A 24,277-nucleotide genomic window follows, 5' to 3' on the forward strand; every position below is an offset into this window, starting at 1 on the left:
AAATCTGTAAGCATACACTCAGCTGAGGGGCTGCTAACGTAGGTTTACAGATATCCTCAGTATGACCTTTCTCAAGGCAAGACCTCTGTGATGGATTGCTTCTGAAACCTTTGACCTCTGTGGTATAATGTCTGGCCATAGGCATCTGTCTGAGGGTATGTGGTGGAGTGGTACACATTCATTTCTTCATTCACCGAGTGGAGCTTGGTCACAGAGCTTTTTTTAAAAAAAACGTACGTAATGTTTTTTGCTTGTAGGCCTTGCAAGTTCACGAAACTTTCTTCTGCAGAGTCAGGCACTGTAAACTTTGACAACACTTGAAATAATCATTTATTATTGTCTGACACGGAGACCAAAGAGTGTGCGTTGTGTTTTACATTGCTCTTACCTTGAAATATTAAACACCAATTAACATACACAACTTATTTCAGCCATTCCTTGCAAGCCAACAATGAATTTTACGACTGTTGTTTGATATTCTCTATGGCTTACAATCCCAATGGAGAGCGGTGCGCACGTAGGTTTACTACGGCCTTTGGCAATTTTGGCTAATGTGGGTTTTTTAAATGGGAGACTTTTACGAGGAATATCAGTGAATGATTTAAAGTGTTCCTTTCAGTGCTGACAGTAATATTTAGCCATCATTAAATCCTCATAAAAAGCAGTCGAATGCCAGCGGGCCAGATGGTGTCTGTTATTTTATGAATCTTTTACAGTACCTTAGACAAGGAGGTTGTGGAGCCGAGGGAGTGTGAAAGAAAGGATGAGAGATTGTGCTCATTCTTAGCGAATTCCTCCCACAGTGTTTACTACAGTAGAGTGGCAACTTTCACTTCCACCTGGCGCTTCTCCACTGCACTATGTTTATACTGTGTTTTGCAGCTCAAGTAAAGGCAAGGGCTCGTGGACTCTGTGGATTGTGCTGGTTCTGTTCTGGTGTCAGGGAGTGGTCATTTTTTGGCTTGAGTCTGGGTTGGCTCTGTGTGCCCAAGCCACTTTGTCTGATTGCACAAGTTTGCTTGGACAGCCTTGACTGGCTTTACACGTACCGGCTGCAGTCTGTCCAAATATACATCACTAAAGCACTGGCCTAAAATCTGCTCCACTCGCTTAAATCATTAAAGTAGCAAATTAGGCCATTTTCTAATCACCAGCAGGCTTCCTGGAAATGTTCCTGTACAATTGCTTGTAACTGTTGGTCTTCTGTTCTTCCTGCTGTGGATACAAAGGGCAACCTCTCAGTCCTGAAGTAATGAACAGACTCTTTTCTTGACTTTATACTGCATAAAATGCGGTTTGTACTTGTATTACTGTTTATTGGACTGATTATGTTCACATTGAGTGCAGTGATTATGCTCATTTTGAAGCGCACTGCTTTGCAAACCAGCTTTTCACTGCATCTGGCACTTTAAAGCCTGGTGCAACACTATAAAATATATTAAGTTGACTGACTTTTACTGGCATTGAAAATCTGCAGAAACCGATTGCCTCAATTTACTCGCAAAGTAGATAATCACTTTTGAGTTGATAAAGCTTACTACAACTTTGTACAGGTTTTCAATTTGTAAAAGCTCAATTTAATTTAGATTTATATTAAGCATTAAGTCTGGCAATTTATACTACTAGAAAAGTCTCAATTTTCTCATAACAGTATAAAACATGTATCAGACAGCATATTTTTGGGGCAACACTACGCCATTTATTTGTTTCATCATTTTTTTTTTTTCATAAACTATATATAAATAAATACAACTTAAATTTGGATTGCTTTTAAAATGTGTTGTCAAAAAAAAAAAAAAAAAAAAAAAACCTGTAATAAAAGAATGGAAATAATGCCAACCCCAGAAAACAAATTCAGTATTCTGTCCCTAAGGCTGCAAAAAATCTGTTTTGTAATCTTCGATTTTAAGATTTGGCTGGCTACACCATAAATGTATCACTGTGATCTTGTGAAATGCAGAAATGGAATGTATAGGCCCTTTCTCACCAAAAGTGGAATGAATAAGCCATAGGCTGAAGAAAATGCGAATTCATGCCTGTACAGTAGGGGCGCAGCAAAAAAAAAGAAAATAAGAAAACCCCAATGGTTGATCGAAGGTCAGCAGCAAAGACACTGGCTAATAAAGTGAGATTAAATATAAATTATATTTGTGCTATTTAACATTGAATTATTGCAGGTTTGCTTAATATTCTGAGTTTGCATTTCATTGTTTTTATCAGGGCTTAAAAACAGAAGAAAAAATCAATCCATTCTCTCCGAACAGAACCAGTATTTTAACGTTTCTGTCCCTTCTGTAACAAAACAGTTTGATTAGAAAAAATACCGGTTACTAATAATGGTATTTTTAAACTTTTTTTTTGCCTATACTTTATTCCGAAGCTTAAATAGAACTTTATACTAAATAGCTTTATACTAGAGCTTGTGACTAAACCTCACGACTCCATTTGATCCTCAAACTGTCAGCAAAACCGCATACAGTGGCTTTACCGGCCTCAGTCATGAATGAAGTGCTGACTCATTTTGGAGACTGTCTCTGCTTGTTTGCAGTGCAAGTGTAAATAAAGAACTGGTTCTTTGAATAAGTTCATTATTCAAATAACATGATGATTGTAAAGGCAAATGTTTTATGCATTTGAGGAGCCGAGAAGAGTCTCTAATCATAGCCATCACAGCCTGTACATAGCACCTCATCTTTTATAACACAAGATTTTGGCCAAATGTATTAAACGACAGTAAAAACTGAGCGCCCTTATAGGTACAATAACCTTGTAAGTTGTACAATAACCTGTAAGTTGATGAAAACGTAATGCTGACCTTCAGATGCATTAGATTCCGTTAATGATTGACAAAACACAAATCTCTGACATTCGCTGGTGAAAAACCTTGTTACTCCATTTGGGCAAAATGTTAATAATTTAATGATTCAAGTGTCTGACCACACATAAAGCCACAATACTAACTTCGACTTACTTGAAAAATAAGTGCATGAGTGTTTTCTTTCTTTCTTTCTTTCTTTCTTTCTTTCTTTCTTTCTTTCTTTCTTTCTTTCTTTCTTTCTTTCTTTCTTTCTTTCTTTCTTTCTTTCTTTCTTTCTTTCTTTCTTTCTTTCTTTCTTTCTTTCTTTCTTTCTTTCTTTCTTTCTTTGACCGAGTCAACTTTTAAAGGGGAGAGGAGGCAGTATTAGCTCTTTTTATGCAATATTTCTTGCAATGAGGGACTGAATTCAAGATGACACAGAAAACGGTTTTCATTTGCGTATCCTCTTGCCATGTCTTTCCCAACTCTCGTACCTCTAATTAGATTCAGGGAAAATAAACCCTAATTAAAATTGTAGCACTCTGGCTGAGAGGCGTTGTGAATCAGTGTTTTTTTTCTTCCTTTTGTTTTAATACAACCAACAGACTAGGTAGCAGATTGCCTCAGCACAAAAACATATTTTATTAAGCTTGCAATTAAAATGGGTTTGGTTTCCTTTACTGCATCTACTGTTCTCTACCTCTGCTCTATCTGCTCTTGTCATCCAGTGTTTCCTCGCTCTGTTTCTTTGTCTCCTGTACATTAGCTATGGGAGTTGAGCCAATATCCTGTGAGGAAATGAAATCTAGGCAGAGCCAACGATAACTATCAGGAGCAGTTTTACCATTTGAGAGAATATGAGTGTCACCTTTAGATCTGTAGAGGTCTGGACCAGGTTGATTGAAATCTGTGTGGTGGCCTAAAATGTTGTCTTTTGGATAAAAGCATCTGCAAATGCATACAGGTAAATGTTTCTCAAAGCGATTTATATAGCTTTAAAGGGGCCGTAAAATGCCCTTTTCACAAGATGTAAAATAAATCTCTGATGTCCCCAGAGTGTGTGTGTGAAGTTGTAGCACAAAATACCCCACAGATATTTTTATATAGCATGTTAAAGTCACTTTTTGAGGGTTTGCAAAAACGCACCGTTTTGTGCCTGGCCCTTTAAATGCAAATGAGCTGCTGCAGAGGGCGGGGTTTCAAGAGCTCGTGTGTGTTAGCAGCTGCGATTACCTCACGCAGACACACTAAAATGACAGAAACTGTTCTGGCTGTTAACTGTTCTTAATGTTAAACCAGAGTCAGACAAAGATGGAGAGACTCAAGAAGTAGTGACAACATGTAGAATGCAACAGGACGTCTCTGAATGGTTAGTTGATGAATTTATGTTGCTGATGTGGAGTTAACTGTCTTCAAATAGCATATTCTGTCATGGTAATCTAAATCGCTCGTATATGAACTGTTGTGAGATGCACACAGAGTGACTTTCTATTGCATGTGAAAAGACGGATGCTTAAGTTTGAGCTGACTCACAAATGTACTCTTATATGACAACTTTTCCTCTTCTCATCATGGACTGCGTGTTCCCGGGGGCGGGGTTTATGTACATTTTAGGGTTGGTGATTAACCCGAGAGGAATGTTGTGTAGTCCATACCAGTCGTTTGTTCAAACTTTGCAGATGTTGTTTATGCTCAAACAGCAACGTTACACACTAACTAAAGTTAGAAAAGTGAAATCATACTCACCCACCCCTTTAAAGGTATTTTTCTGTGACGGACTTCTGCAATTCTGTGTGATTCAGAGGCCACTTACAAAAAGCTTTAAAACTGATAAACAGAATAATGAAGGTTTTTAAAGACATATCTCCCCTCATCTAGGCTACATCAGTTTTAGCTTGATGGAAATAGTGGTGGTATTTCTTTTCAATTCACTCCAATAGTGATTCACAGCCTTCATAGGTTGTTCATAAGCAGCTCCCACAGCACTTAATAGGCTGCATGTTGTCAAGGTGTATGATATAGTTAAATGCCAGGGTGTTCCCATCATTCTACAACTGTTTAAACTACATATGCATGAGAATTTTTATATCTGAATAATGAGTTAACTCCTACTGACATTCCAGGAAAATGTTTTGTTTATCACGTTTCCTAATGTGTCCATTAATTAAGCTGTAAGGGTTACAGGACTCAAGAGATTAGCTAAATCCTTTTTGTGTGGCCATTTGAGACCCTGGACTACAAAATCAGTCACATGGGTAAATTTTTTTAAAATTGAGGTTTATACATAATCTGAAAGCTGAATAAATAAGCTTTCCATTGATGTATAGTTTGTTAGGATAGCTTTGGCCGAGATGCAACTATTTGAAAATCTGAGGGTGCAAAAAATCGCCTTTAAAGTTGTTCATCTATGTTCACGATTGTGTTGCATTCACTCATGAAAATAAATGTTTTATATATTTACGGTAGGGAATTTACAAAATATCTTCATGGAACATGATCTTTACTTAATTTCCTAATGTTGGAATAAAAGAAAAATCGTAATTTTTGACCCATACAGTGTATTGTTGTATATTGCCACAAATATACCCGTGCAACTTGTGACTAGTTTTGTGATCCAGGGTTACATTTGCTCTGTTTTCTGAGATGAAATTTTGTGTGGATGCAGGTGTGACCTTAGTTAAACAGTAGCTCGATCAGTACTGCACTCAAGTGTGCTGTTTGCAACCTGGCCACACTTTCTTGACTTTGCCTGAGTACTCTGAGGGGTAAATGCCAAATTTACATATTAATGCTGTCTGTGGCAGTCTGTGTCGACATTGAAAGTATGTGATGGCTTTTGAAACTGATATATTATATATATATATATATATATATATATGAGAAAAAGAAAGGACACCCTATTGAATTGTATGGTTTTATGTCTCAGATACAACATACAAAATCATCTGGTCCTTGACAGGTCTTAAAATTAGGTAAATACAACCTCAGATGAACAACAACACATGACATATTACACTGTGTTTTTAAGCCAAAATGGAGAAGCCATGTGTGACAAACTAGGGCCCTTTTACACGTACATGGTTATTTTGAAAAACGGAGACATTTCCCTTAGTTTGTGCCCTTCGTTTACACGCAAACGGAGAATTCACCTTTGAAAACGATTCTTTCTAAAAACTCCGGCCAGAGTGGAGATTTTGGAAAACTTTGTTTGCATGTATACTGAGAAAAAAAGTTTTAGGCAGCCGACGTCACAGTATGAGACTATTTTCAGGATTCTGATTGGCTAACGTGGGCTTGAGCTTCTCGTTACACTGCCACCTACAGGTTTGGCATGCTCTTGACGGCATATACACGGGTTCGTGTAAACTAACACTTTTCTGAAAACTGACAGGTGTGCACAATGTTATTTTTGAAAACGGAGAGGGGTGAAAAGTCCGTTTATGAAAATAGCCGGCCACGTGTAAACATAGGCTAAGTACACCTTACTGCTTCCATAGGAATTAAGAGGGTAAGTAGCAGTCAGGTGCTGCTAATCAAATGCCTTTTGATTAATTGATCATCAGCAAGTGTGACCAACTTTACAAACGCAGAGGTTTTGCTGTTTGCTGATCTAGAGCTTTCAGGTGTGTGTCGACACAATGCCAAGGAGGAAAGACATCAGCAATGATCTTAGAGGGATTTTTGCTGACATCAATATGGGAAGGGTTATACGGCCATTTCCAAGCAATTTGAAGTCCATATAGTGAGGAAGCTTATTAGAAAAAGGCTGAACAAGTATGACATGTTTTGAGGAGGCTGTGATTTCCAAGCCCACCTTAAAACATTTATTTTTTCTTCTTGTTTCTCTGATCCCTGACGTAATGATCTGATTCTTGTCACGTTTATCTTTTCAGTTTAATTGTTACCTATTCGGTTTATCTGTACTGTTCCTTTGTCTACTGTCATGTTTATTTGTGTCATATTTAGGGCTGGGCAATTTTTTTTCTTTCGATTAATGTGGTCGATTCAAAATCGATTCTCAAAGGCCAAAAATCGTCTTTTTTTCTTTTCTTTTTTTTTTTTTTATAAATATCACCCAAAAGCCAGTATTAGTTTTCCTACACTGTTCATAGGCTTGCAGTCTCCAAGTTACAGCGAATGCTGTGAGATTTTATGTTTGTTTTATCTTAAACATAAAATAACGGATCCTGATTGATCAAAGGGTTGCAACTGTTCTGTACAGGTTTGCAGCTCGATTTCTTTTTATTAATTTATCACTTGTAAACTTATGTTCATGATTCAATTTGTATTAAATCTATATTAAGAGTCGAATCAAAATCAAATTTAGAATCTAAATTGAATCGAGAATCGAAATCGAATCGAATTCAGAGCTTGCGAATCGAAATCGAATCGAATTGTAACATCTGAATCGATACCCAGCCTTAATCATATTGTAAAGCGACCTTGAGTTTGTAGAAAGGCACTATATAAAATAAATGTATTATTATTATTTGCAAGGGTTGCCAGTAGAAAGTTTCTCCTCTCTAAAAGGAACATGGCCGCACGGTTTAGATTTGCAAAGTTGCATCTGAACAAACCACAAGATTTCTGGAACAATGTCCTTTGGACAGATGAGACCAAATTGGAGAGGTTTGGCCATAATGCATAGCATCACGTTTGGCAAAAACCAAACGCAGCATATCAGCACAAACACCTTATACCAACTTTCAAGCACTGTGGTGGAGGGGTGATGTTTGGGGTTGTTTTGCAGTCATAGTACCGTGGCACCTTGTAGTCGTTGAGTTGACCAAGAACTCCTCTGTATACCAAAGTATTCTAGAGTCAAATGTGAGGCCATCTGTCCGACAGCTGAAGCATGGCTGATATCGGGTCGTGCAGCAGGTCAATGATCCCAAGAACACCAGCAAAGCTACATCAGAATGACTGAAAAAGAAAAGAAAACTGCAGTGGCCCAGTCAAAGTCCAGACCTCAACCAGATTGAAATTATGTTGGCCTTAAGAGAGCTGTGCAATAAACAAATGCCCACAAACCTCAAAGAAATGAAGCAACGTTGCAAAGAAGGGTGGCCAAAAATTCCTCCAGAATGATGTGAGAGGCTGATAAAGTCATACAGAAAAGGATTGCTTCAAGTTATCGCTGCTAAGGTGGTTCTGCAAGCAAATTAATCAAATGGTGTTGTTACACATGGTTTTATTTGTGTTAAATAAATAATGACACCATGTAATGTAATTTGTTGTTGTTCATCTGAGGTTGTATTTACCTAATTTTAAGACCTGCTAAAGACCAGATGATTTTTTTCTATTATATGCTCCTTACACACACACTCAGTATACATATATTAAAAAACATATTATTTTAAACATACATTATATGGGGTCTGTGTAACAAGGCCTCAAAAGTCAAGCAAGAGTCTGGATCTAAATGCAGATACCGTAACAAGGTGTTTAAAGGTTCAAAATGTGATGCGTATCCATGACTTGACCGTGAAACACATGATACAGTATGAGGCGTAGCTTTTGACCTTGACCCGTAACACCATGAACTATAAAGGCACATGCACACGAACAATAATACCCCAACACATGACTGAACACATGGTTTAATAACTGAGAAAACCATAGGATAACAAGAGACTCCTGAAACTAATTAGCATTAGAAACTGAAGAACTACACATACCATAAAAAGAACTACAAAAGTACGAACTCATGAATGGGCAATTTCAAAATGTTTTTTAAAGAAATCAATTATTTTATTTAACAAGGATGCATTAAATTTATCAAAAGAGACAGTAAACACATTTATTTTTATTTTTTAAAATAAATTCTGTTTTTTTGATTCTTCAAATTAATCTTGAAAAAATGTATTACTGTTTCCACAACAATATTAGGCAGCACAGCATTTCAGCATTGTAACAATAATACATTACTTGAGTACCAAATCAGTATATTAGTGTAATATCTTGAGGTCCGAATAAAACACTGAAGACGGTGGTTGTAATAACTCAGTAACGTTTACTGAAGAACTGACAGAGAACAGCCGCATACATACAACACAGCTCTGCCGCTCACTTCTGAGCTTCCTGATTACACTGAGTCACGTGACCTTAAGAACTAATCACGTCACAGCATTTCACAACATGAGAACCCCAAACATAAGAAACCCAGTTTATTACATTCCTCCCCTTTAATATTAAACCCTGTTTACCAAAAAATAAACAACCTTAACTTACTAGCTCTTCTTGAACCAGGAACAGTACTTCAACTATATATATATTTTTTTTATATAAACCCTGCCTCTATCTGACATCTTACAAGTCCAGTCTCTTGGGAGCATTCCTGAGTCTCTCTGGATTTCTCCTTGGCTCCACTCCGGAAGATACAGCAGTGGTGCTGTTATGGCTGCCCGGAGTAGACGTCACATTGCCTGACAGTGCTGGACCCAGGCAGACTCCCTTCTCTGAGGAGTCGGAGTCCGGCAGTTTCACTCCGCAGGCCGATACTGGGTCAGGCTCTGGTGAAGCCTCTGAAGTAAAGTCTCGGCCCTCAAAAAGTGCACATGACTCCCGTTCCTTGAGTTCTCCTCTTCTCCACAGCATGTGGTCCACATGAACTGACCGCTGTCTGTTTCCTTCCCAGACACGGTATGTCACAGGACCTAAGCGCTTTATGACAGTCGCGGCAGTCCATTTCTCATCTCCTCCCCTGAAATTTTTCACTCGGACTTGGTCGTTTTCCTGAAACTCTCTCAATTTCAGTCTCTCTTTGTCATGATACAGCTTTTGTTTTGCCTGCTGGTTCTCTATAGTGCGCGACAGATCTGGTCTCAAAAGACTGAACCGGGTGCGAATCTCTCTCTTTAAAAACAGCTCAGCAGGAGAGCGACCTGTGACTGAGTGCGGCGTAGCCCTATACATGAGCAGAAAGTTTGACAGCCTGTGCTGCAGCGAGATGCTGGGCTGTCCACTTGCGTCCAGAACCTGCTTCACAAGAGACCGCTTCAATATTTGCACCGACCTCTCAGCCGCTCCATTCGATGCTGGATGATATGGTGGTACCAAAGTTTGTTTTACTCCATTTTTGTCAAGGAACTGCTTGAATTCTGCGGAGGCGAACTGGGGTCCATTATCCGACACGACCTCTTCCGGAAGACCATATGCAGCAAATAGGTTGCGCAACACCTCTATGGTTCGGCTAGACGTTGTGGAGGTCATGTGGAAAACCTCCAGCCATTTAGAATGACTATCCACTATCACCAGGTAGTACTGTCTATCCTTCTCCGCGAAGTCCAGATGGATTCTCTGCCACACTCTGACAGGCCACCGCCAGGGATGGAGCGGTGCCACTGCAGGTACCTTCTGCACGGCCTGACACACAGCACAGTTTTGGACTAAGTTCTCAATATCGCCATCCAACCCTGGCCACCCTACATAGCTGCGAGCTAGGGCCTTCATCTTACAGATGCCGGGGTGTTCATGGTGCAGATCTTTGAGAATCTGCGGCCGGTGCATTTGAGGAACAATGACTCTGAGACCCCACAAAACACAACCTTGATCGGCTGACAGCTCATGCCTCCTGAGAAAGTACGGTTTCAGGCTTTCATCATTCAGGTAGTTAGGCCATCCATTCATGGTGAAGCTCCAAACCTTGCTCAACAACGGATCTCTACTGGTGCCTACTTTTATGTCCTGAGCGGTTACTGGCAACTCTTCCACGTGTGAGAAGTAGAAAATGTTGGATTCCTGCGCTGTGTTGTCCAACCCGGTCACGGGAAGTCTGGACATCGCATCAGCATTCAGGTGGTCCGACGACTTTTTGTATTCTAGCTCATAACTGTAAGCCATGAGAATCAACGCCCAGCGCTGCATGCGCAAAGCTGCCAATGTAGGCACCGCTGATTTTGGCCCCAAAATAGCCAGCAAAGGTTTGTGATCAGTGATGAGGGTAAATTTGCGTCCATATAGATACTTGTGAAATTTCCTCACTCCGTAAATGATTGCCAGTGCCTCTTTTTCTATTTGCGCATACTTTTGCTCGGCCTCCGTAAGAGTACGCGAGGCGAACGCAACTGGTCTCTCGTCCCCATTGTCCATCACATGAGAAATGACTGCCCCCACCCCGTACGGGGATGCGTCACATGCCAATCTCAACGGCTTCTCTGTGTCATAATGTACCAGAACCGTGCTGCTCAGCAACATTTCTTTACCTTTCTTGAAGGCTTCCTCACATGCAGGTGTCCAGCTCCATTTTTCCTCTTTTTTTAGCAGAGTGTGCAATGGCTGTAGCACACTAGACAAGTTTCTCAGAAAACGGCCATAATAGTTCAACAGCCCCAAATAAGCACGCAACTCAGAGACATTTGTGGGCTTTGGGGCATTTACAATAGCCTCCACTTTGTGCTGAGTGGGGTGCAGGCCTTCCTGATCTATCCGATGCCCCAAATACTCTACACTTGACTGTAGAAATCTGCACTTGGCCAACTTTGCTCTCAAACCATAGCGTGCAAGAGAGCTCAACACTGCATCCAGCCTTTTTAAGTGCAAGGCTTTTGTGTCGGCTGTGATCAAGATGTCATCCAGGAAACAAGTCACCCCTTCTTGCCCTTGTAGAATCTGGTCCATCACTGATTGAAAAATTGACGGTGTGCTGGCAACCCCATAGCTGAGACGATGGTAGCGGTAAAGTCCTCTGTGAGTATTAATGGTTAAATACTCTTCCGAGTCTTTGTCCAATCTCAACTGCTGGTAAGCATGAGAAAGATCTAACTTTGAGAACCACTTCCCTCCTGCTAGAGTCGCAAATAAATCCTCAGTGTTGGGCAGGGGATAAGTCTCTACTTCCAGCTGGTTATTTATCGTGACCTTGTAATCCCCACAGATGCGGATGGATTTATCGGCCTTCGGTACAACTACGATCGGGGCCCCCCATTTGCTACGATCCACTTTGGAAACTATTCCCTCTTTTTCTAACCTATCCAGTTCTTTTTCCACAGCCTCTTTCAATGAATACGGCACCGGCCGGGCTTTGCAAAAGACTGGCTGCGCATCCGGCTGCATTCTTATTGTTGCTCTGAACTCCTCTATGGCACTGACCTTCTCCGAAAACACCACAGAGTGGCGCTGCAGTACTGCTTGTAATTCCGGGTCGCCGTGTTTAACTCCTTTTTCGATTGTGAAAATATTCCTCCAGTCCAGCGTCAGCTTCTCTAACCAATTTCGGCCAAACAGATCCGGCCTATTTCCTTTCACTATGATGAGAGGCAGTGTAGCTTTCTGGTCCCCGTACTGCACTGGTGCCTGAACATAGCCAAGAAGGGGAATTATTTCTCCGGAGTACGCTTTTAATCTGATGTTGGACTTTTCAATGGGTAAATGCGGAAACTTATTTTGGTGCAACACTTCAGATGCAAGAGACACTGCCGCACCTGTATCCAACTGCATACTAATGTCCTCCTCACACACTTTCACATTAACTTTAATGCCTCCATCTCCACTGGATGCCATGTAAACTGTAAAAACCCCTAACGGGTCATCTTCACTGTCTACATTGTGATCCTCCATTTCCACGTACTGGGCCTTGGCAGTCTGTCTCCTATTCCGACATGCTCTGGAAATATGCCCTGTCTTGGAGCACGCATGACATTTCTCATTTTTAAATCGGCATTCCTGAGGTGAGTGTCCCCCTCCCCCACAACGGTAGCATCTTTGTTCGCTGTCCCCTTCCTGATAATTTTTCAGTTTTGGATTCTCATTTCCATGTCTAAACTGGCGTTGTCCTTTGCTTCCAAGATATGATTTAGAGACTTGATTTACAGCTGCAGCCTGTACTTTTCCCAAGATTTCAAGAGAATTTTTCGACGCCATCTCCATTGTCAACGCTATCTCACATGCTCGGGCAAACGTCAGCTCTCTTTCCGCCAGTAATTTTCTTTGAATCGATTCAGCGGACAGTCCACTCACAAGGCGATCTCTCAATGCGTCATCTAAATGAGTTCCGTATTCACAATCCTTCGACAATTGTCTTACTGCCACTATGTAATCCGTCACTGACTCTCCTTCTTTTTGATCACGTTTTTGAAAACGGAATCTCTCCGCTATGACCAAAGGCTTCGGCTGATAATGTGATTTCAATGTGTCCGTCAACTCTTTATAAGTCATTTCTGCGGGCTTCTTTGGTATTACCAAGTTCTTCAGCAGTCCATAAGTTTCTGGTCCAATGCACGCTAAGAATACACTGACCTGTTTTTCTGCTTTTATTTCGTTTGCCAGTAGCCATAGTTCAAATCTCTCCAGGTAGGAAGCGAAATCCTCCCGCGACTCCTTGAACTCTTCCACTCGTCCTATTAGCGCCATCCTCGTCGCCAATGTAATATCTTGAGGTCCGAATAAAACACTGAAGACGGTGGTTGTAATAACTCAGTAACGTTTACTGAAGAACTGACAGAGAACAGCCGCATACATACAACACAGCTCTGCCGCTCACTTCTGAGCTTCCTGATTACACTGAGTCACGTGACCTTAAGAACTAATCACATCACAGCATTTCACAACATGAGAACCCCAAACATAAGAAACCCAGTCTATTACAATTAGATTGATTCCTTTAACTGTATTTTTGATTAAACAAATGCAGCCTTGGTGAACAACTTTTTTCAAAAACATTAAAAAAATCATACCGACCCCAAACATCTGAACTGTAGCGTTTTTTTTAAATAGTGACAGGGTAAAATTTGGGTGAAATGGGAGTGATTTCTGAAGTTATTTTGATATCAGTGATACAAGGCTGCACTATGTTGTGTTGGTGGTATCTTGGTGATGCAGGGCTGTAATGTGTGGTGTTAATCTCTGCTGCTGTCATTAGTGGTGCTGTAGGGAGGCTGTGAGATGTCTCAGTCTTTCCTATGCTGCTCTGTATATTATTGTTCTGTTATATTAGAATCTCATGCTACAAAACATCTGTTCACAAGGGGTTGCTAACGGTGTGTATGTACTGTGACTTTTCTTGACACACCTGCATGTGTATACAGTGCTATGCATAAGTTTAGACACCCATGCTAAAGTTGACTAAAAAGAGGAATAAAAAATCATCTTTTGGAAATTGAACTTAATGCCTTAATTTAAAAAAATAGGAAAAATCCAACCTTTAAGGACACCAATTTTCTTTGTGAATGAATAATGTATCGTAAATAAATAAATGTTCTTCCTTAAAACACAGGGTGCATAAGTTTGGACACCCCTATGTTAAATTCCCATAGAGGCAGGCAGATTTTTATTTTTAAAGGCCAGTTACTATATGGATCCAGGATACTCTGCATCCTGATAAAGTTCCCTTGGCCTTTGGAATTAAAATATCCCCACATCATCACATACCCTTCACCATACCTGGAGATTGGCATGGAGTACTTTCCATAAGATCATCTCTCAATGCAAATCAAACCAGCTGTTAGGCTAACTGAAATAAAACCATGCCAATCTCTAGGTATGGTGAAGGGTGTGTGATGATGTGGGGATATTTTAATTCCAGAGGCCAAGGGAACTTTATCAGGATGCAGAGTATCCTGGATCCATGAAGTAACTGGCCTTTAAAAATAAAAATCTACCTGCCTCTATGGGAATTTAACATAGGGGTGTCCAAACTTATGCACCCTGTATTTTAAGGAAGAACATTTATTTATTTACGATACATTATTCTTTCACAAAGAAAATTGGTGTCCTTAAAGGTTGGATTTTTCCTATTTTTTTAAATTAAGGCATTAAGTTCAATTTCCAAAAGATGATTTTTTATTCCTCTTTTTAGTCAACTTTAGCATGGGTGTCTAAACTTATGCATAGCACTGTATATATGCACATTGATACGTTTACTAGCAGGAAAGCCTGTAGAATGTAAAGGTAGTCTTTGGTTTCCTCTCCCTAGCTGATTAACTGAACATGAGTGTGGCTAATTACTGAATTAAAGAGCGTGTAACGAGCCGAGAGTGTGTCCGATCTGGCAGCCTGGGAGAAATGTATGCCACAGAGCTCATGTAACCTGGACAAACACGTACAGCTCAAAACACACAGATGTCTCTGTCAGTAAAAGGGTTTGGTTTACATAGTGCTTTGTACACTGCTGCGGTGGCTTTCACTTCTGATGAGTAAAATATCTCTGCACTGATATAAAATTCTGGCCGATATTGCCACATTTCCTAAATCAATGAAAAATAATTAACTAAAAAACTAAAACAATTGTTTTAAATAGTAAAAGTGAATAATTTTTACAATGTTAATAAATTATCAGTTCTTCTTGAGATTAAAGTGGATGTTAGATGCTGGTGGCAAAGGTAAAATACACTACTGTTCAAAAAATATATATTTACTGTATATTTGATCAAATAAATTCAGACTTGGTGTGCATTAGATGTATTTTTCAAAAACATAAAATAAGAAAAAAACACACTTCCCCAAAATTTTGTACGGTAGTGTAAATGTAAAAATAGAAGAAATTAGCATTATCAAATGAACATCCAATATTGATAAATTAAGTAATGCTTTATCTCTATATGTATGTATGTATGTGTATAATTTTACATTTATTTGCATGTGTGCTTTTCAGCATGTGACGAGTGGACAGTTCTTCCAAATCCCAGTCTTCATCGTGATGTCAACCGTTTTGGACACACAGCTGTTGTCAGTAATGGGTAAGTTCTTGATGTGGACTTTTTCCATTCACTGATACCATCAGTATGCGCTCTTCCTGTGCCCAGGTTGTTATTTTTTCCACTAAATTTAACTTGGTTAAACAAATCATCATGAGTCGGGGGAAAAATCTAATGTGTGGCCTTATCCTCTCATTTCCTTTGGAAAATTGTTTTGGCAATACAAATGGGTCGAAATACAGAAAAGGTCTGTTTTCTCTTCCACTCAGCTCAATGTACGTTTTTGGTGGTTTCTCTGGTGTGATTCTGAACGATGTGCTGGTGTATAAGCCTGCCAGCTGTGAGGCCTTCCTGGAGGTGGATCTTTGTCAGAGCGCTGGTCCTGGTGTTCGCTGCGCCTGGATCAAAGAACGCTGTGTACCCTGGGACTCCAGCCGTGCTAATGACAGTGTGCCTGCCTCCTTCTGCCCTGCGCGCACCAGTAAGAACCTATCATTTTAAAAGCTTATGTTAAACACCGGCTACGCAGAATTACTTTTATGGTTATTTATGGAGCTATTTTTGAGTATTTTCACCATACATTCACATTGAATTAATTTCTTATTCCCAGGAGTCTGTAAAAGTGGGTCTAGCATGTCACAGAACCCTGAAGGGGTGTGTTTTGTGGTACAGGTTGACTACATTATTCCACCTAAAACAAGGATATTTGACAAAAATAAATGAATAAAATCACATTCCAGGAAACTACGTGCCTGGACTTTAAGTAGTTTGTGGTCAAATATTTTTGTATTATGACTACTAGAGTACTGTGATTGACCAATCAGTATCGAGAATTTCAGCGGGCCATATAATAAGATAAAAAACACTTTTTAGCATAATTTCCACAAAAATATTAAGCAACACAACTGTTTTTATCATTGATAATATTAGGAAATGTTTCTTGAGTACCAAATCAGCATATTAGGATGATGTGAGACAGAGGACTGGAGTAGTGACTGCTGAAAATGTAGCTTTGCCATCACAGAAATAAATTATATTGTAAAATATATTCAGATAGTAAACAGTTACTTTAAATTGTAATTAGGGATGCACCGAAATGAAAATTCTGGGCCAAAACTATTGGATACTTGTAACTATTAAAAAAAAAAAATATTCAGGATGCACTTCGGATGAAACCGAAATTGCTTTTTAAATTTTAAATTAGCCTTTTTTTTGTATAATTGTATTCATATTAGAGTTTTCAATCACATTTTAATGATACTGAATAAAAAAAATCCAAGCAAATAAAATAACCACAATTTGATTGAAATTTACAAAATTGGATTAAATCTATTAATATTAAATATCAATATAATATTAGTTATTCAATTCTATACAACAATCAGATTTAACAGATTTATTTTTTGACTAATTATCCAAGTAACGTATAGTCCTACTAAGCTATTATTATCAAAAGTATGCGAGCGCTACAAGAAGCGGATCAGTGAACGAGAGGGTAGCGCCTTTTTACCAGCGTTGCCCAGCACGGCTAACACACCATGTTACACCGCAGTATGGCTATTGCAAACAGAAACAAGTATAGTACAACTACATAGAACTTTCATGTCAATGCGTTATTTGAGCGGACTTTGCTTTTCCGATGAGCCTTTACATGAGTGGAGCGTTCGTATCGGCCGTGAGCAATTGAGCAGAGCGCATGTGCATGGAGAAGAATATTGAGTGGAGGGTTACACCGTGCAGTGATAACGGCTAGAGCGAGAGTGAAACCTGAGTGCTGAACACTGAGGGTGGCATAGATTTTTCGGCTCATATTTTTGGCCGATTTTCTCTCTCGGCCAAGAACAGAAAATGACATTTTCGGCCGATAATTTAAATTTTTTAAATTTTTCACCCTAGTTGTAATAACATTTCACAATATTAATGTTTTAAATATATATAGATTTTTTAATCAAATAAATGCTGCCTTGATGAGCATAAGAAACTTCTTTCAAAAACTTTTAAACATTTTACCCCAAACTTTCTAATAGTTGTGTCATTTATAAAATGCAAGTGTTATAAATGTTTACATCCTTTCATCTTGTGGGAATATCTATACACCTGGTCTACTATCCTACATGACCATCCCAGTGGGGTGAAGTTCACTGTATCTCATTCAATTGAGTTGGACCATTAGCTCTGTATGTCAAACACACACCTGGAGAGTATTTTTCCTTCCAATAAATCCTCTGTCAGGAGATTATTGTTAAACCACATATAATCCTATTTACACTTGATACATTGGGGGGGTTATATGCAGAGCCACTCACATGTTCTGCTTTACCTTGATGGTGTGCTGCCTGTTTTCCACTGGGTAAATCCTGCCTGACTGTGGAAATGCCTGTTGATAATTGACTGAACAAAAGGTCAGTCGGCGCATAATAATCTCATAGCGATGTAATTATGATTGCGATGAAACTAATCTCCAGCGATTGTGGATACAGATGTTTTTTTCTGTGGGCAAAACTGGACCTGAGAGGATTACTGCAATTACCGCATTGAGTTTGGTGTTCTATCAGAGGTGGATTGGACTTTAATTAAGTAATGGAATAACACACAAGTTCATGATGGATTATCCTGTATTGTGTGCATCTCAGAGACCTGCAATCATGCAGTTTATCATTTTACATAGGCACTATTTAGGTGGTTGCTCTCTGTATATACCTGTACACAATAATATCTGAACTTTTTTTCTATACACTATGTATGTTCCTGATATTATGTGTGTGTATATAATATACACTACTACACTTTCATTCAAAAGTTTGAGATTTGGAACTCCTAATTACTGCTTATTATTAGTTAGTAAGGTAGTTGTTAAGTTTAGATATTAAGTAGGATTAAGGGATGTAGAATATGGTCATGCAGAATAAGGCATTAATATGTGCTTTATAAGTTACTAATAAATAACCAATGTCCTAGTTATATGCATGCTAATAAGCACTTTAGACTCAATTAAAGTGTTACCAAAAATTCAAAAGAACAGTGTTTATTCGATGTAATAGAAATATTTTATAACATTATAAATGTCTTTTCTGTCAGTTTTTATCAATTAAAAAATAAAAAATCTTTAAAAAAATAAATAACGGACCCCAAACTTTTGAAAGGTAGCATATATATAATATTTTATGTTAGATTTTTTTTTTAACACATTCACATCTTTTTCCAGAGATCATAATGTTAATCAGGGTCGTCAGTTGGGTATGGTGGCTGCCATACATTGGTTGCCAAGTAAGTGCTAACAAAGTTCATTATAGATCAAATGAATCAAGATATAAGTGATTAAATTAGCTTTAAAAAAAAATAAAATACTAATACAAAAAGAATAATACTATTATAGTACCTTTATACTATTATAGGCCTACATTATTTGCTCTATCGTTCACGCAAGAACTGTCAATTTGAGTAAATAATTAGTGAATTGACTTTTTTGTGTGTGTTAACTGTCCCAGAGACAGTCACAGAAAAATAAGGTGTAAAGGGGTAAATAAACCTGAGTGTAATTTTGTTTTCACTCATATTTCCTTTCTCCCATCCTTCTAGTTAATTTTTGTCCTGGATTTTCTCATTGTTTATCCTTTGAAATGGTTCCAGACAAAAGCCAGTTCCTGTGTGGGGTATCTTTCCCAGAAAAAATTCTAAAATTGATAAAAACAAACAGAAAACATCCTCCCAAAAAGAAAAGAACAGGAACAACAGTACTTATGTGTATTATGGTTATTCATGTCTGAAATAAACAAATTCACAGTCAGGACAAATGTTTTTTTCTCGGTCCTTGGCTCTTCCCCTCAATTTTCTGGTTTTAATTTCGCTGTGCCCTGTCCATATCCACCTCCGCTGTTCAACTTTAGCCCTTACCCATGTGTCATTGCACACACTCATTTTTCACCACAGTTGTCAAAGTATTTCACCTTGAGAGCTCTGAGTCAGACCCTTGTTACATCCAATTTTTGTTTTATGCTAATTAGTAGATATTTTCCTGGTGTCTGAGTCTAGTTTTTTTAAACCACAGATGGAGCTGATACGCAGTGTCAACAGTTTTCTGACTGTGCTTCCTGTACGGCCAACACCAATGACTGCCAATGGTGCGAAGACAAGAAATGCATCTCTTCTTCAAGCAACTGCACTGTGGTATGTCAAACAGAGGCATAACTATTAAATAGATTTAAAAGCATTTATAGCAATTAAAAATAACATTTTCTCTTTGCCGTGTCATGTTTTGTCTGCATTCAGCTTACAATTGAGCTTGCCCGCCACCCTCGAGGTCCCCTGTACCTCAACCCTCCCCCTGCAATGCTGTCTGATCACCAGCTCTCTATTTGGAGACCCGGTCTGCGCAAAACCGGCCAGGTGTGCAGTAATGTATCTTATGATATAAGATTGATTGGCTTAGAGAATGAGCACCTGTAACTTCTTGATTTCACTTGTTTCTTCCTTGTATAAATGTTAAAAAATACAACACAATGTTGTACAAAACTTGCTAGTCACATTGAAAAAAATATAACCAGAGTATTTGACCAAATCTCTTTTCCATCTTCTTGATTTTTAGTCTGTGAAGAACTATACCAAATGCAGTGTTCGAGGTGAGCAGGTTTGTACCAAACTGGCAAACTGCAGGAGTTGCTCGCTTAACATCAACTGTCAGTGGGAACCACAACAGCAGGAATGTCATGCTCTGCCTGGTGAGCTGAAGGATGGATGGATGGATGGACAGACAGACAGACAGAGCATATGCATGTCCATATTAACAATGAAACAGTGATCAATGTAGACATTTCTTCTGTTTAACTGTTAAAACTCCAGATTAACCCTGCTCAATCCTGCTCCTGGAGACCCACTGTCCTGCAAAATTTATTTCCAAACCGTTTCAACAGTTGGTCAGTTCTGTTTGATTAGGTTTGGAGCCAAACTCTGCAGGACAGTGAGTCCCCAGGAGCTGGGTTGAAGACCTCTGGTCTAGGGTATAGATGCAACATATAACATGATAATATTTGAGTGTGTTTGGTTGGCAGAAAGATAAGATAAAAAGACAAATATGATGCAGAGAATGTATTGTATACATTTGAGAAAAGAATAAGGAATTAGTAGTATAAAGTATAATACAAATATATACAATATTTACAATGGCAGGATGAAACCAAACATCCAATAGAGAATTTTTAAACTATTTCAAAAGTATATATAAAATGTTTCTTGAGCACCAAATCAGCGTTTTAGAAGGATTTCTGAAGGATCATGTGACACTGAAGACTGGAGTAATGACTGCTGAAAATTCAGCCCTGCCATCACACAAATAAATTACATTTTTAAATATAATACAATAGAAAACAGACATTTTAAATTGTAATAATATATCACAATATTATTGTTTTTATTGAAGTTTTGATCCATGCCTCGAAAGCAACTTTTGAACAGTAGTGCAAGTGTCAAAAAATCGCCACATTTGTCTCTGACGGCCCTAGACTCTGCAAACAGGACAGGAAAGTCATCCATTCTTTTTAAACTCAGAACGCCAGGCTGATTTTTCAACAGAATGTTTTTTCAACATTAAGTTTCCTGATGATATTTGGAGGCCAAGATTTTGGAAAGGGTAAAGTTAGGGAAAAAATCGTCTAAAATTGTTTTGAGCAAATAATACCTGTTTGTGTGTCTCAGACGCAGAAACAATGGAAACGCATTTCCACACTCTGTGGGCATCTCTACCTATTTGATCTGATCTAGTTTGAGAGCAGGAAGTGATGCTGTTGTTTGATGTATTATTAACATTCTTTTGTCTCCCTTGGGAAGAAGTTCTTCTACAGGCCCACACATTGTACCTATGCTCAACATTTTCCAGTCTGCAGTAAAGATGCAAGCACGCACGCGCGCACACACACACTCCATGGGGACATTCCATATACATAATGGTTTTTATACTGTGCAAACTGTATATTCTGTCCCCTAAACCTACCCAATCACAGAAAACTTTCTAAAAATTAGGTTAATGATATGTTCTAACCCAACCTCTACCCAGGTGTGTGTGGTTAATGGAGCAGAGATAAAGGGGCACAGTGGCTGAGGTGTTTTATTCGGGGTTTGAGCTGGTCATTCTCCCGCAGTCTCTCTGTGTCCGATATCAGGATGTTCTCAAGGACATGAGCTAGAAAGAACTTCACCTCTCAGCTGTCATATTTCTGACTGATAGCTCAATTTGAAAGCATACATACACACACTGACAACTTTGAAAAGGACATCAACTCTGTAGTGAAGACATGAGTATATCCAGCCATGGAAAATGGAGACCTTTGGAGCTGGATGGTACATCACACTGAGTTCTGACCTCGACCAGAAGGCCAATTGCAAGTGCAGTAATTATTCAAGTTTGCTGAGCTATTTATCCATTTATGGCTGAGCAGCCTGTCAAAGAACCCAGAGTTTATTGTTCTTTTTCCCTTTTCTGCGCTCTGTTTTTCCTCTCTTCGTCAGATGACAGCCTTTATCTTGGATTATAATCAGCCGTATTTTACAAAATATACCCTTGAAATGAAAGGGACGATGGTTATTTTATGCTATTTTTAGTTCTGTGTGGTTTTATAATTGACTATGACTATATGCATTTCCTTTTGTTTAGCTTTTCAGGAATTTGAGGGGTTTGTCTGAGTGTGGTTGTTTGTGGTTAACCATCGTCATGGTCAATTATTCATCTGCTGCTCACTGTAATAAGTTCAAAACCCAAGGGTAGCATGTTTATTAATTTCATAACGTAGTTTTACTTGCACTACTGTTCAAAAGTCGATAAGAGTAAAAAATATATACATTTTTAAAAGAAGTTTCTTATACTCACCAACGATACATTTATTTGATTAAAAACACACTAAAAACTGTAATATTGTGAAATATTATTACAATTTTACAATTACAATATTATTTAATTGAATATATTCTAAAATATAATTTATTCCTGTGATGGCAAAGCTGAATTTTCAGCAGCCATTACTTCAGTCTTCAGTGTCAAATGATCCTTAAAAAAAATATTCTAATATGCTGATTTGCTGCTCAATAAACATTTCTTATTATTCTCATCAATGTATAAATAGTTGTGATGCTTAATGGTTTTGTGGAAACTGATAATTTTTTTTAGGATTCTTTGAAGAATAGAAAGTTCAAAAGAGCAGCATTTATTTAAAAACAGAAATCTTTTGCAACATTATACATGTCTTTACTGTCAAATTTCTTCAAATATATATTGTTTTTCACTGTATAATACACAGAAAGCTCATTTGATCAATATCCTGATCAGAATGATTTGTTTGTGGTGTTCAGATGTCTTGTGTGAGTGAAGCCTAGTTTAAACAGAATCCTGGTTTTATCCTGTATTCTTTTGCTTTTTTACAGCACACTTGTGTGGAGAGGACTGGAGTCAGATTGGAGATGCATGTCTGAGGCTGAATGCCAGTAAGGAGAGTTATGATAATGCCCAGCACTACTGTAAGAACCTGGATGGCAACATTGCCTCTCTGACCTCAGCCAGGCAGGTAGACTTCATACTGGATGAGCTGCAGAAGTATCAGCTGCATGGGAGGGTGAGTCAAGTATAATCACTAGCCTTTGTGTGGAGGTTTACATTGATTCGTCTTGCTAATGGTTGGGTACTCTGTAGAACACAGTCAAAGCTGTTAACAAGTTTTTCTGATGCATATTGATTAGCAGTGTTGGGATAACAAATTATAAGGTAATGTAATGCGCTACTTTTAAATTGACAACAAAATATCTGAGTTACTTTTTCAAATAAGTAACTGAAGTTACTTTTTTTTTTTTTTTCCATTCATTCGGACACCTCTCTTGTCCCCATGTTGAGAGAAATCATAAGTTGCAGAGGTGTTGTGCGCGTTGTTATGCTTATTGTAGTTCTAGACTAAATGTGAGCATGCATTTACTCATCTCACTTGCACAAAAACAGATTCAGTGTTCTTCAAAATGAATAAAAACAGTGCAATGCAAACTCAGAATATTATGCAAACCTGCAATAATTAAATATGCTCAATTACACAAATATGTAATTAATCTCGCTTTATTAATCAATGCCTTTGCTGCTGACCTTCGATAATCCAATTCAACCATACTAATAAGCTAATTTGACTTAGACAAACGTTACATTTGTTAATTTATTGCTAAAGTAAGAGTGTTGAACTTTCTTCCTCTGTGTCTTATTCTCATGTATTTTTCTTTTGAGCTGCGCCCTCTACTGTACAGGAGTACATTTCTTGTGCATTTCTTTCAAACTGAGGCTTATTCATTTCACTTTTGGGAAAGGGCCTTTACATTTTCCAAAATATAACTTTTTTGTTGTTATAAAAAAACAAAAAAAACAAGGAAGCCCAGCCCATGTGAGAAAAAGTAACACGAAAGTAATGTAACATTACTTTCCAAAGTCACTTTTTAGGGGAATCGCAATATTGTAACGCATTACTTTTAAAATAAACTTTCCCCAATAGTGCTGATTATGTATCTCACCATATCAATGGCTTTTTTGTGTGTGACTGACACAAGCACTTCTGTCCGTGCTCCTGATTTGTTTACCAGTTCTTGATTGCAAGTATATTTGCCCTGCACTGCTCTGAATCCCATTTGAAAGTGATTCTTTAAACGTTTAAGAATGTACAATTTACTTGGCAAGTCCAGATGTAATGCTAGATGTTTCGGTGTGTAAGTTTGTTTTTAAATGTCAGTAAAGCTTAAACACTCAACTTTACATGTCAAAAAACCTTGCTCATGCCTTCAGTTAAAAGCTATTCTGCACAAAATCTGCAGAGTCCCCCCGGTGCTGTGGTGT

The 24,277-nt window shown here is 38.4% G+C and overlaps 1 protein-coding gene across 3 annotated transcripts in view; it reads left to right on the top strand.

Annotated features, from left to right (window-relative positions):
* atrnl1a (attractin-like 1a) overlaps positions 1-24,277 on the top strand; it is a 217,906-nt gene that overhangs the window by 58,779 nt on the left and 134,850 nt on the right. For all 3 annotated transcript variants that reach the window (XM_079635196.1, XM_079635195.1, XM_079635197.1), the window contains 6 exons: positions 15,387-15,471; positions 15,699-15,910; positions 19,478-19,596; positions 19,699-19,815; positions 20,015-20,147; positions 22,840-23,027. In XM_079635196.1, the coding sequence (XP_079491322.1) occupies positions 15,387-15,471; positions 15,699-15,910; positions 19,478-19,596; positions 19,699-19,815; positions 20,015-20,147; positions 22,840-23,027 (854 nt within the window). The remainder of the gene's footprint in view (positions 1-15,386; positions 15,472-15,698; positions 15,911-19,477; positions 19,597-19,698; positions 19,816-20,014; positions 20,148-22,839; positions 23,028-24,277) is intronic.

This window comes from Phoxinus phoxinus (assembly GCF_949152265.1).
Source record: "Phoxinus phoxinus genome assembly, chromosome: 14".
NCBI lineage: Eukaryota > Metazoa > Chordata > Actinopteri > Cypriniformes > Leuciscidae > Phoxinus > Phoxinus phoxinus.